The 14,997-nt window shown below is 26.1% G+C and overlaps 1 protein-coding gene across 8 annotated transcripts in view; it reads right to left on the reverse strand.

The window, feature by feature from the left end:
* LOC107439113 (kinesin-like protein KIF23) overlaps positions 1-14,997 on the reverse strand; it is a 43,558-nt gene that overhangs the window by 19,391 nt on the left and 9,170 nt on the right. For 7 of the 8 annotated variants that reach the window (XM_071181369.1, XM_071181368.1, XM_071181370.1 and 4 more), the window contains 8 exons: positions 13,875-14,097; positions 11,417-11,513; positions 10,956-11,035; positions 10,757-10,876; positions 9,353-9,491; positions 8,709-8,758; positions 7,243-7,345; positions 4,106-4,164 (listed from right to left, as the gene is read on the reverse strand). In XM_071181369.1, the coding sequence (XP_071037470.1) occupies positions 4,106-4,164; positions 7,243-7,345; positions 8,709-8,758; positions 9,353-9,491; positions 10,757-10,876; positions 10,956-11,035; positions 11,417-11,513; positions 13,875-14,097 (871 nt within the window). Of the gene's footprint in view, positions 1-1,931; positions 2,082-4,105; positions 4,165-7,242; positions 7,346-8,708; positions 8,759-9,352; positions 9,492-10,756; positions 10,877-10,955; positions 11,036-11,416; positions 11,514-13,874; positions 14,098-14,997 lie in introns of all 8 variants that reach the window. The other variant, XM_071181367.1, reaches the window with a different exon arrangement.

The following is a 14,997-nucleotide window of genomic DNA, read 5'->3' on the forward strand; positions in this document are numbered from 1 at the left end:
ATATCTTGAAAATTGAATAAGTTTTCACCCATAAGTCAAGAAAGTTTACAAGAATAATATCATATCATACCAGTTATTTCAAATTACTTTATACAAGCCAACTAATAAAGCCTACTCCTCTGAATAGATTTGATTTGGTAAAAATATTAATACATACCTGCCAACTTTTACGCATTTGGCGTAAAATTTTATTTTTATATTTAAAGTGGTAGTAAATATATACTACTTTTTCTTTTAGAACTTAATTTTTAAATGACTTTGTTCACCACTATTCTTAAAAAAATTAAGTATATATATTAATATGTGTACATTCATGGTTGTTAAGTTAAGATTTTTCTAATACAACGTATTTCTTTGCTTAAAACAGAAATTTCAATTCCGTTTTACTACCACTGGGAAAAATCATAATGGAAGGAATTAAAAGTTGGCAGGTATGTTAATAGGTGTCGCAAGTAATTATTGCTTAAGCACAGATTTTTCATTGCTACCCACTACATTTTTAAGAAAATTATAAAAATAATTCATTTAATGGCACTTTTAAAGTACTGACTTTGCACTTTCTTTTTTTGCATTGTTTAGAATAAATTTTTGCATGGAAAAAAAACTTTCGAATAGAATAGTCTTTGATATGAAAATGAAAATACTTTCACAATCTGTATTTCTCAGAACAGAATTTTACAAGCATAAAATTTTAAAACCACTAACTTAAATCTGCACACAGATTTTATTCCCGAACCTTTTTCAACAGTTTCTTATTAACAATTCCTTATTTCTTTCTTGTTTTGAAATCAAACTACGAAATAAAATTTGTGTAATTTATTACTTTTTCCACCTCTGTATCCCCAAAAAAATTGGATATTTTGGATTCTAATGCTTATTTCCGTAAAATCAAAAAAGAAACTTAATCAAATAAAACTGCACTTTAAATTCTTAGAAGACCTAGGATGATGTTTATTACTATCTTTGTTACTTATTGATCAATATCTTCCAATAGTAAAAGATAAAGTCATTGATTAACCAGGATTTTTGTATTTCGCTGAAACTCAAAATTTGAAATTTCGATCAATTTCGTTCTCTAAGTCTTCTTAGAGTTAAACAGGTATTTATGCTTATGAGTACGAAACTTGAGTAGCTCAACATAACAATTTTAAATATATAAATAATTTAAGCACATCTTACTATTTTTGAATAATAGAATAATTGAAAAGTATTAATTTTTTTTAAATCCTACTTACAACCTCAGACATGCACTTTCTGGCTGGCCAATAAAGAAGCGAAAAAATCAGAAAGAGAAGCAACCCCATTTTCAATATCTTTCAATAAGATACAGAAAAAGAGGTGATGTCCATGCATGGAACTGCCCACACATAGACCATAAGCGCAGGAGACAGAGGCTACTATACCGATAGTATTGAGATGCTTCTGGAGTTAATAATAACCTGTCAACATTTGAAAACAGGCAACACCNATGTTGCATCTCTAATTTAGAAGCAGCAATTGCTGTTTATTTTTGAAAATTTAATTTTTTTTAAATTATAATTTTAGAGTGTTGAGCATAATCTTGTATGTCTTGACAATTTAAAAACTCCTTCAAAAAGTTTTTAAAATAATAGGACCCTATTTGCACAAATTCACAAAAACAGGACCCTGGTTGATAGAATGTGACTTAATGCTTATTCTTTCACAAAATGTCTGGATAGATGAAATCTAAAATCTTAACTAACCAAACTTAGAACCTAATTACAAACTGATTGCTTTCCTGCTTAACCTACTGTTTTTTTTTTCTTCCAAATTTTTCAACAAAAAAATAGTATTCTAGAAGAGAATTTTTATGCAAATTGTCAAAACCAAATTCAACTGTAAAAAAAGTTTTTAAGTAATTTGACATATTAAAATCGAGAATAGGATTAAAAAAAAATCTTAAAAATTACTTCTGTTTTAGCTTTTTCTGCTAGCTGCTGAAAGCCAAGATTTTGTCTGTTCAGATTTTCAATGGTCTGTTCAGCTAAAAATAGTTTCTGCTCAAGAGTTTGAACTTGATACTCACGACCTTTCAGATCTTGTAGCAAAACTGTATTTTCCTATTAAAAAAATAAATAATTCATTTTTTGAATAACTTTTTTTAAAAATCAATTAATCTAATTCTTAGCTCTCCATAAAACTAATAATGCTATAATGGTGAAAAACTAAAATAAAGTAAGGACAGTCCTTATTTTCAATAAAATAATTTAATCTAAAAACTGCACGTTAATTAGTTAAAGCATTATGCAAGATACTTTTTCTTTAGTGTAACATTAATACACTACCCGAGATCTACAAGTCATTCATTCTCAAATCATAGAACTCAAAATATCTTGAAAATTGAATAAGCTTTCACCCATAGAAAGTTTACAAGAGTAAACGTCAAGAAAGTTTACAAGAATAATATCATATCGTACCAGTTATTTCAAATTACTTTATGCAAGCTAACTAATTAAGTCTACTCAGCTGAATAGATTTGATTTGGTAAAAATATTAATAGGTGTCGCAAGCAATTATCGCTTAAGCACAGATTTTTCATTGCTACCCACTACACTTTTAAGAAAATTATAAAAATAATTCCTATAATGGCACTTTTAAAGTATTGACTTTGCACTTTCTTTTTTTGCATTGTTCGGAATAGATTTTTGCATGGAAAAAAAACTTTTGAAAAGAATAGTCTTTGATATGAAAACGAAAATACTTGCACAATCTGTATTTCTCAGAACAGAATTTTACAAGCATACAATTTTAAAATCACTAACTTAAATCTACACACAGATTTTATTCCCAAACTTTTTTCAACAGATGTTTCTTATTAACAATTCCTTATTTCTTTCTAGTTTTGAAATCAAACTACGAAATAAATTTTTGTAATTTATTACTTTTTCCACCACTGTATCCCCAAAAAAATTGGATATTCTGGATTCTAATGCTATTTCCGTAAAATCAAAAAAGAAACTTATAAAACTGCACTTTAAATTCTAAGAAGAAGACCTATGATGATGTTTTTTACTATCTTTGATTAATATGTTCCCATAGTAAAAGATAAAGTCATTGATTAACCAAGATTTCTGTATTTTGCTGAAACTCAAAATTTGAAATTTTGATCAATTTCATTGATCAGCCAAGATTTCTGTATTTCGTTGAAACTCAAAACTTAAAATTTCAATCAATTTCGTTTTCTAAGTCTTTTTAGAGTTAAACAGGTATTTATGTTAATGAATACCAAACTAGAGTAAACCCAAAATAATATTTTCAAATATATAAATAATTTAAGCACATCTTACCATTCTTGAATAATAGAATAATTGAAAAGTATTAATTATTTTTAAATCCTGCTTACAACCTCAGACATACACCTTCTTGCTGGCCAATAAAGATGTGAAAAAATCGGAAAGAGAAGTAACCCCATTTTCAATATCTTTCAATAAGATGCAGAAAAAGAGGTGTTGTCCATGCATGGAACTGCCCACACATAGGCCATAAGCGCGGGAGCCAGAGGCTACTATACCGATAGTATTGAGATGTTTCTGGAGTTAATAATAACCTGTCAACATTTGAAAACAGGCAACACCTATTTACTTGAGTATATTCCGGGAGAATTCCGTTTTTACTTTGTATAAAGTACTATTAACTTTTTAAAGCTTATATTACTGAAAGGAAGTTTTTTTTGAGATTACAAATCTTGTCTTGATTAGTGCTTTATAATTTCTTATGGGAACAGGAGAGTGGTGCAGTGGCAAACACAAAGCTGATTTAGCTAGTAAATCTGCTTACTCTCTTGCATTTTGATATCTAAAAAAATCAGCATCATGGTTTATTCTTAAATAACCTGAACTCAGTTTTATTTTATACTTTAAGTTTCAAATAAGAAAACAAAATTTAGAATTCAATATAAAGCATTTCACCTTGGGTATAGCATCTTTTTAACAATTAGATGACAAGTCGAACAGAAAAAGTTAATAGACATTAATAAACTCTCCATAATGAATAAGTTCTCCATAAAAATAATAATAATAAATAAATAAATAAAAAAGATTTTTAACACCACTTAAGATAATAAATTTAAAGAAAGTTGACATACTTGTTTATAACGAACATTTTCATTCTCAATAATTTGCAAATTTTTTCTAAAATTCTCTTCTGGAAAAAATAACGGAAATTTATGATTTATTGTACATAGAATGATTAATTAATGTATATAATTTCTGAAAAGGAGACACAACCATGTGCTTTCAGAAAATGGGGAGAAAAGGAATCTTTTACACACATGAGAAAATAACACCTCGTAAAAAAGAAAAGATCTCAGAAAATCAATAAAAATTATAAAATTACTTAAAAAGATGAAAATAATAGTTAATTAGCAATATACACTATCCTACAATAATAAAAGAGTTTTTAGTGTTTAATATTTTTTTCAAATTTCTGAAGAAGTACTTAGAGAATTATTTTATAACTTTAGATATATTTAAGGCATACAATTCCCTTTACTTATCAATAAAGTTTAAAAATTCCAGAGGTTTCAATGACTGGCAATAAATTACGAACAAAAAATAATGTTTTCAAACACCCTCTTCCATAAAATATAGCGATAAGCTTGTAACTTGTATGCATTACTTTGACAATTATATTCAATAAATGTACAAAAAACTTTTTTTTTCTTTTTTGTCTTACGTTTCCGGTTTATAATTTAAAAATGTAAAAATATACAATAACATTAAACAACATTTTTGGACCAATTTTTAATTAATAACAAAAATATCATTTAAAAGAAAATTCGTTAAAGATTTGATGGATAATTTAGATAATAGACTTGATTTAGAAAATATTTACATTGGTAGTCTTAAAACTCTTTTTCCTTATGGATTAAATAGTAAATTTAATGGGGAAGGTAATGTTAATACTGAAGATTATTGATTTATGATAAATTAAAAGTGTTTGATTTTCCTGGTGTTTTTGATTCAAAATATAGAAATAAAAGAGGAGGTGGAAAAAGTAAAGGTAAAGTTATTGGGTTTGATGAATTTTAGAATTTTTGTAACCTACCTGTTAATTTGAATAATATTTTCACTATTAGTAAATTTATTTTTGGTTTTAAAAATAAAGTTCTTAAAAATTTCCTTATTAATTTTGGTTATAAAATTAAATTTGATACTGAACTTGTTAAATTTATTGCTTTGGATTTAATTAAATCAAAAATTGGTGTTAATNCGTATTTGGAAACTTACGAAAAAAGTCTGATTAGAATATTTTGAATATTTAAAACGTTTTTAATAATTGTACATTTTAAAATTTGAAAGAAAGCTTCAAATGATAAGAAGGTTTTCACAAATTTCATTCTGTATCCTAAAACAAAATTTAACAATAAATGATTATATCCTACAATAATCATCACCACAATAAAATTTGATAATATGAGGAAATAAAACTGTGAAATTAACTATACTTTATTAAGGTATGTTCCCCAAATAATGTTGGTGCCATTTTCAAAAAATAAATTTTGTTTAATAGTACAAAATGATATTTGTGGAAAACCCTATTTGATGCTTATAAAATTTTTTAAATAAATAGAGATAGTGAAAAAAATCTTACATACAATAAAATTATGCAATTTATAATTACTACAAAAATTAAAATGAAAAACTTAATTTTTTTGGGACATCTCAAATGTGCATGGTTGTCCTTTACTAAAATCTCAGTTTACATTAAAATAAACTTTTCAACCAACTTAACTATTTTTATTAATTTAAAACACTAGAAGCTTGCAAAATTTGGGAATAAGTATAATACTATTCTTTTGTTTTGGTCCTTTGTATTGAAAGAAACCAAGTTAGAAAATGTAAAATTGAACCATATTCAGAAAAGCTCGGAAGACTATCCCACAACAATCTTTTTGAATTATCCTGAGCTAGAAACAACCAAGTAAATGGCAGGATAAAATTGAGAAGAAAAAAAATAAAAATTGGAGAGATGTAGCTGTAGATAAAAAAAAATGCTGAAAAGAGTTCATGGTTGAGCCAGCAAAAAGGACTGTTGTGCTATTGAAGTAGAAGATGGTCTCTGTGTTAGGTCTTGTATAAAAATTGGAATTTTAGAGGCCCATTTAAATGCACTGTTTTTAATTCCACAATTTTCAAAAAAAGCAACAAAAAAATGATTATTAGAAATTTATGGGTGGTGCTCCTCCTTTCATACTAGCAGAATAAAAATTATCCTTAAATTTACATACAATAATATGCATTAACATATATATGAAAAATTTAATTTATTTTCCTAGTGAGTGTTTAATTTCCAGTTAGATATTTTGTGCATTATTTTAGCAAAAAGAAATTTACAGCATTTTAAATGCTCAGATAGCTAACTTTTTACTTTGAAGGCACTTACTAAGCAATGTCTAATATTATTTTACAAACTCTGCAAATGATATCTCAGCTTTTTACCAATTACCATTCTTTTTCCATCTCAAATTGTCCATTACCACCTCAAAAATTAAAAGTAAACATAACCATCCATGATGCATCTTTAATTCCTCCTTCCTCTTTGATTCAACATATCATAAATTTTAAGAATAATGTGATAAGCAGAAGCAGTATGTCAATCTTTCAACTATGTGTTTATGTCGATATGCCCAAACTGTAAACAGTTTAACCGATTTTATCCCATATTTTCAGTTTATAAAACTAATAAATGCAACTTTCATCAAGGCAGCTGACTCTATAATTATTTCCCCCTAGCAGTTTGAAATGCATGATAGTGTATGCAATAAATATGTATATTTGAATTATGGTATCAAAAAAAAGAAGAAAAAGCCTACTGTTTATTTCTACATTTCATAAAACTTACAAGTTGCATAAAAATAATTCATACACAAGATATAAAATAGGGAAATCTTAGCTAAATAATGAAATAAGTATATTGCTTCCTTTTAGCCTATAAATCTAGTATCTATCTATCTTTCTTTTAGCCTATAATAACTAGAAATCTAGACTACTCATATATGAAATCATATAACATTTTAATTATTATAGGTAACCATTTTAAAGTTACATAATGAAAACAATTATTTTAGAAAAATTTTTAGAAATGAAGCTATTTTTTCTGAATTATGAAAAAGGCAAATAAAGTTATAACTAAATGTATTAAATTAAATCACACTAATACTAATAAATTTCAAAATTGAAAATGTAAAATTATGACTATAACAAAAAAAAAAATATTTACGCAAATCCATTAGTTTTTGAGTCAAGTTTCTGTGTTTCGACATCTTGGTTGTGAGGGATTCTTCCAGAGCATTCAGTTTTAATTCATCTTCCATTAAAATTTTCTGCAAAAAAATTTATTAAACTAAATAAGCAAAAATAACAATAAGTTTCATGAAATATTTATTAAATTAAAATATAAAAAACAAATCAAATTTTAAGTTTTGCTTAAGTTAAGAAGGGGCAGTTATGACAAAACAAGTCCTAATGAGTGTTAATTAAAAAAGAAGTCACAAACCATTATTTCATTGCACTTTTTTTATATATATTACCAATACAAGCACTTTAAAATAAAAATAAATAAAGTTTAAGTTTTAAAATTTTCATCTACAAATTCTGAAGAAAAAAAAAATTTTCTTAAAGATTTGGTAGTTTTAAATTAATAAAACTCCTTTTTATGTGCTAACATTGAATGCTAACTGGTTTGTAAATTTTCCACATTTACAATTTCAATGAATTTGTAACTTTTTCATGCATTTTAAAGTTTTATATTTTTTTAATTAAAATTTAATGCATTTTAAATCATAATTGTTTTGTTTTTTACATTTTTAATGAAATTTAAGGTCATTTTGAATTTTTCGTTTCCTCCAAATGTACCTTAAAATCCTTACTTGTTTTCTACTTGTACTTTTTACTTATTACTTTTTTAAAATCAAAACTTTTTACTTGTTAATTTTTTAAACTTTTGCAAGTTTAATTATTGCACATCAAACTTTAAATTCAGAATTCTTATTGTTTGTTTCTCGTAGAGGTTCTAAAGTCACAAAAGCTGCTTGTGAAATTTGTGCTGTTTATAAAGAAGGTGCCATAGCTGAATGAACTTCTTAAGCTGAGTTTAAAAATGGAACTTTTGACCTAAAAAGAGCTTTTAATTTTTCATATACAGTATTTCATTTCTTTGTTCAGCACAAGCCAAATATGCGTCTTGCTTTAAAAAAGTAAATTTTGTTTTATTGCTTTAAAAACTTATTTAAATTTATTTTTAAGTACTAATAGGGGTAATTATACTATACTATAGGGATAATTTTGTTAATAAATAGGTATTAAAAATACTCTATAAAAATAGTTTATAAAATTATTCAGAAAAATTTTAACAAATAATAGAAAATTTACAGGTCCAGTAAGCATTAAACTAACAGATAAAAATATTTCCCGTACATAGCGTAAATTTATTTAGATGAAACTGGAAACTTTAAAATGATTCAAAATACAGTTTATGACTCATTAATTATCTAATATTCCTTATCATCATGAAAGTTTAGTTACAAATTATTACCTTTTACACAATACATTTTAATGGTATGCTGCTTATGCATCAAAATAAATTGTTTTAAATTCTTACATTTATATACAATTGTTGTAACAAAACAACGACAAAACGACAAAAAGAGTAAATATAATAATTTAATTAGCTACCGCAATACTCACAGAACTAGAAGAGATATTAATAGCTGGTGTCAGTTCTCCAGAAACATGTGCTGAAAATAAACATTTAAATAAATGTTTTTACAAATCCAAAATGTAGTAAACTGTAAAGATCAAACTAACTGCAATTTAATCAAATTGCTCTTAATATTTTTTAGTGTTTTTCCTTAATTTTATTATTATTATTAGTTAATTTATAAAATTTTAGGGTTATTCTAAACCCATGTAGTACAATCAAAAATAATTTGTTATAGATCTAGAAGATTTTTTCTATAAATGTATGAATAAATCAGTATGTTTATATTATCACATTTAGTACAGAGATTTATTAGACACAGATACATCTCTACAAAATATTTTTGAGACGAAAATATTAATTAATTTGTATATGTTAATGAAAAAAATTGCTCACATACAAGAAAAATAATTTTCAAACAATAGAGCTAAAATATTTACAGCTATTAAAATATTACTTAAAATTATAAAATTATTAGAATGTGTTTTTGAATTTTTAAAAAAAAATTATAAAAAAATAAAATTTATATTACCATCACTTTTTATTAAAACAATACAAAATTTCATATTTTTATCTAATTTTTGAAATAAACAAGCAAGATTTTTTTTTTTAAATAGAAAAAGACAATTACTTAAGTATTTCCATTTATGTTCATATTCCCTTCTAGACGTATGAATTTGGCTACTGAATTTAGATCCTACAGAAAGAACAGCTGAAGAAAAGGACACAGAAGATTTATCTTGATTTCTTTCAGCGAAATTCATAGCTTCCTACAATTTTTAAATATACATTTAAAATTTTATTTGATTAATCCATTGAATAAAAATAATTTGTCAACTCAAATTATTTCTTATAGAATAATAATAATATTGATTTATAAAATTTTTGATGCAGTAATTCTTTAAATCATACAGCAAACTCAGATTAAATTTCATTTAAATTTCAAAAATCTAATTAAGCAAAGATTTTTATCAATAGTAAAAGGGTATTATGGATATTTACGGGAGAAAAAATAACAGAAAAACAACTTAATAATTTTAATTATTATTATTAATTTTTTCAATTTTATAAGAAACTTTGAACCGTAATTTTAAGTGGTTTTTATTACCGTCCTACAAACTGCTGAAGAATAACAAAATACTTATTTTAATTTCAGGCTTTGTTTAAAATAGAAAGTTTTAACAGTTTCCAGCATAATGTTATCACTACTGAACAACTTATGATAGTTTCAAATCAATATATAGAAAAGTTTTATATTATCAATTAGATAAAAGTTTTATATTAGCAGAATCAATTAGTTAATATTCCCTCATACTAATATGTAATTCAAATTTGTTACTGAGCTCCAAATTTTCTGCATGAAATAATTTTAAAGTAAGGTTTCAATGAATGAAAGCACTTGAAATGAAAACACGGTGAATGTAACTAACATTTTTGTATAAAAATAGTTTTAGTGGGTAATCCCTCAATTCATAAATCGAAAATTCTATGATGACTGTAATGCTGAATAGAACTATATTTTTAAATCACATGACAGAGGCAAATCAGTAATTGTTACACTACAAAACTCCATCTGACAAAACTTTTTACTTAATTTGCTGTAAACATCTAAACATAAGATCTATGAATTCATCATTAAAAAATTTGATAATGTAAAATTGATAATAAAGCTTCCTTTCCATAAAATGACTGAACTCCCCAAAAGGTTGAAACAATGAATCTTGTGGGTTGGGCTATATGCCTGCACAATGTAATTTGCAGACGGTCTCTAAATTGAAATTATTCTAATTTCAACAAAAATTATGAATTAAAACAAAAAAGATGGATCAAAATTTAAAATCTTTCAGATCTTCAAATATATTCTTTTCATAAATCTGCATTTGTATTTCATTTTATAACCATCATTGAACAGCTGACCTGAAATTACTTTTTGAAAAAAATTCTATTTGATTTCTTGTACTTGGGTTTGAAGCCCAATTTCTCCCAAGGCTTTAGTTTGTGGTAAAAAAGTTTATTAAAGCTATAAGTAACTCACTAAAGTGCTTATATAATTCTCCACAACAGGACTAACAAAGATGAGTATTCTTATTTTTCCATCTCCCTTAAAATGAGACTGAAAAAGCTGCGTCAATTTGGAATCATTGTAAGGGATCACCTACAAATAATATGACAGTTACATGATGAATATGTTCAAAAATACAAAAAACAAAATTATAAAAAGATATCTTAGTTACCTTTATCATGCTACTACTCAATGATTCTCGATAAGCTTCAAAACACTTTTGTAAAGCAGATACAGCTTTATAGGCATGCCCTACAAAATAAAAAATTAATTATCTAGCAATTTACATAAAGTTTATATAGTTCTAAAGAATCTAAACAGTTCTAAAATAATATTAATAAACGGAAACTTAAAATGAAAATTGCAGTATAAATTGAGTTTTAATTAAAGTTTGAAAGGATATTTTCTACTATGCACATATTTTGTAGAATAGGGAGACACTAGTCAGTCATGCAGATAACCAGGAATTGGGGTCAAAAAAAATCTTAGAGGGTAAATTATTATAGCTATGAAACACTGAAAGCTTTAAATTATTTTCCAGTGAATAATATATGAAAACTCAAATTCATAAGAATGTATAAACACAATAAAAATCTAAAAATAAATGCAAATAATAAAATTGTAAAGCATTACCATTATTCTGAAAATTTTGATGTGAAATTCTATTTTGTGGAACATCCTTGTCTCTATCAAGATAGACAATACATAGTTGACTAAATTTTCTTTTCTCCTAGAATTAAAAAATCACTGCGATTAAAATGGGGTACTACAAATAAAAAATAAAACAATCATAACAAAATCAACATTAAAAATAAGAAATTAATATGAATTGTGTAATTCGTGAATTATTCCTATGATATGTAAAATCATTTAATAACATGCAAGTAATAAAACAATTGGTAAAAGGTCAGAAGAAAATATTTTTAGGTATTCCTAAAAAAATTTAGAAATACCTAAAAAAATTTATATTATTTTTAGGTATTCCTTAAAAAAAACTATAATTCCACTATAAAACTATAATTCCATCCATAGTTTCATACAAATATTGACCAGCAATCAAAACTGAATAAGCCCCTCTCAACCTCCCACATCGACCAACGATCAAAACTGAATAAACCTACATCGAACAACAACCTTTTAATATCCCAACTCCGTCAAGTGCTTCTCCTCATTCGTGGGGGATAAAAAAGGATAGTGAGAAAATAAGATAAAAATTTTCAGTAGCTCCTAGTGCATATTCAAATTTTTTTTTCTACAGAGGCTGCATCAAGATCAAGATTAAACCACGTGTACGTCTGTGGTTTAATCCTGACTGACAGACTCCTCAAAGTATATCTGCTGACATCACTAGCTGTTTAACTTTCTTAAACATTTTCTAATGTTCAAAGCATGCTAGTTGAATTGTAGCGAAAAGCTTGTTTTCATTCCTCTTGTGAGGCCACATGTCTCAATTCAGATCAATTGAAAATGGTCAGTAAGAGTGTTGGTCATTAAGCATGAAATATTTCAGAGTTAGGAAGCGGTTTGAGAATTTAATTTTTTTTTTCTTCTTTGAATTGACCTGAATGAAGAAGAAAAATATAAATGGAATGAGGCATCTTTAAACCTGCACATGTTCATAGCAATATGAAAATCAGTCTGTTTGAAATCTCTTTGCAGTCTATACCGATACCAATTATTTGATCCAAGATGTAAAAAATAAATTCTTACAAGTTCAAACTTTAAGACATTTTAAAATCGACAGAAAAAGCATCAAAGATAAGATCAATAAAAAAGTATTATTGACCAATAACCATAGATGTAAAAAATCAAATTAATTGATGAGCAGCTGGAAACCGCTATTGATAAAATTGAATGATACACAGTATAAATTTTTAGAAAAAGAAAGTGAAAACAGTTTGCAGTTTCAAATTGGATGCTAGAAGAAGCACTGTAAATTTCAATTTCTCATATTCAATGATTTCAAGGCTTCTTCTCTGTAACTGGTGGAAAAGATTTAACATCTCAGGAGAAAAGGTACAAATAAAAGCAAGAAACTGCATTCCAACTTTGTTGATGCTGTAAATGGATTTCTTTAAGCTGTGTGTAAAAAATAACTACACAAATCTTAATATTGCAAACATGGACCAAATGATGGCACAGTTTGAAACCAATGATATGGTAGAAAATGATACAATAAGGATTTCTAACAAAGAATGCAAGAAGTGATTAATTGTGACATTAGAAGCGACGGCAACTGGCCATAAATTTCCCACTTTTATTATGCTTAAAGAACTGATCTGATAAACATGGTCCAATCTGGGTGTGAATCCAGGCTGCACCATGTATGCCAGGATTTAAGAATTCATTCAAATATTCGAATTATCTGCTCCACTAAAGGATGGATGACAAGCCCCTTGATGGGATCCTGGTTAGACAAGATTTGGGACAGCATGAATGATGATGAGCAAATATAGGTTGCTTGAAATAATTTAGAGAAATATACCCGTTTTGGAACAAGCAAAAGCTGTTCTCTGAAATTATCATAAAATGGAATATGTACAATGTATATATGTATAATGGACATAGATGTACAATAAAATTATCATAAAAAGTACCATCAGTAAATTGGCAACAATGTGTGACAAGCAACATCATTTAATTCTCTACAAGTAATTAAAAAACTTGCAGCTAAATGTTTGCAATTTTCGAAATAGCCTCTGGTGAGTTAACTTTTTACTAACTCAAAATTTTAAAAAAAATGTTCAGTTTAAACAAATATTTGAGTGTTTGTTTTCTTGGTTGGTTTTTTCTTGAAATAAAAAAAAATTTAAAGTGCATTTTTTAAAAAATTTACCAACAATATTTTTATCTATTTTAAAAACAAAAAAGTATTTATTTACACAAAATGAAAAAGCAAAATATTTATTTACCAGCAATATAAGTTAAATTAAAATGTAGGAATAATTGATAATTATGTCATTTCTAAATCAAAGACATTTTTCGTAACTGCTAGTGCTCTATGTAATTCAATTCAACAAAAAAGAAATAATAAATAATTAATAATAACTTTAATGCTGTGATGAATAACAATTAAAAAGAAAAAATTAACCTGTGATACTTTATCAGCTCCGGTATTTAAACGAGTGTGAAGAACCTTAATAACAAAAACAGTTTGGCTATAGCAACTAGATTCAGTCTTCAAATTTTTGAGAAGATTTTTTCGATTAATTTGTCCCTTTTCAAATTCTCTCAAAGCTTCTTCTGCAGTTATTACTTGTTTTTCAATAGCCCCAGACACATAAATATGACCAGTATGATCCTCTTGCAATGTCCTACAAAGAATACACTTGAAATCAATAAAAGAGGAACAAAATGGCTTTTAAAACTAGCTTAACAACTTTCAAGTAAAAAAAATAGCACTAATCTTGAAAATGAATTAAAATTATAAATAAACCATGCACCATAACTTGTTACATTTTATAAAATAAACATTTCTTAACTAGTACATTCGATGTGAATTCATAGGTCGTAATGTTTTTTGTAGGTAACCACAGTGCACAAAAAAAAAAAAATGCTTGAATAACTTTTAATCTAAGATTGATTTTTGGCATACTAGGTTCAAAGATCTAACCTTAATCATGCTAGTTAATAAGTGAAGAAGATATTTTAATTATTAAATCAGACAGAAAAGCATATTTTCTCTGAATATACATATTTTTTTGACAGATTTGAGATCTTGACCCTCAGAGAAAAGGTGATACTGCAATCTGAAAATTATATGGTTCTAATAGTTAAGGTAGGACAGTAATGAAAAGCTTAATTCCCTCAACATTAATTTCCTTTTTTGTGTATTTCTTCATATCTCAGGATACTTTTTCAGGAAATCTCCCTTAAAAAAATTTTTTTTACAATTATGCGTTATTTAACAATAGTTGAAAAATCTTTGAACTGTAATTTATTTAAATCTTTACACATATTTAATCTTTATAATTTTAAGTGACAAAATATTAAATTTATAGGGAATTGGTCATATAGCTCTTGATGAATAAAAAATTTAAAAATACAACATCTTTGAGTTAGGAAAAGTACCAAAAAGGAAAATTAACATTAAGGAGATCAAACTTATCCTCTTTAACTACTGGAACCATATTTTACAGATTTGTACAACCCATATTTTGGTAGTCAAGAATCTAGAATCCAAAACTACTGAAAAAAAGGGTATGTAGAAAGAA

This window comes from Parasteatoda tepidariorum, chromosome 5, assembly GCF_043381705.1.
Source record: "Parasteatoda tepidariorum isolate YZ-2023 chromosome 5, CAS_Ptep_4.0, whole genome shotgun sequence".
Lineage (NCBI taxonomy): Eukaryota > Metazoa > Arthropoda > Arachnida > Araneae > Theridiidae > Parasteatoda > Parasteatoda tepidariorum.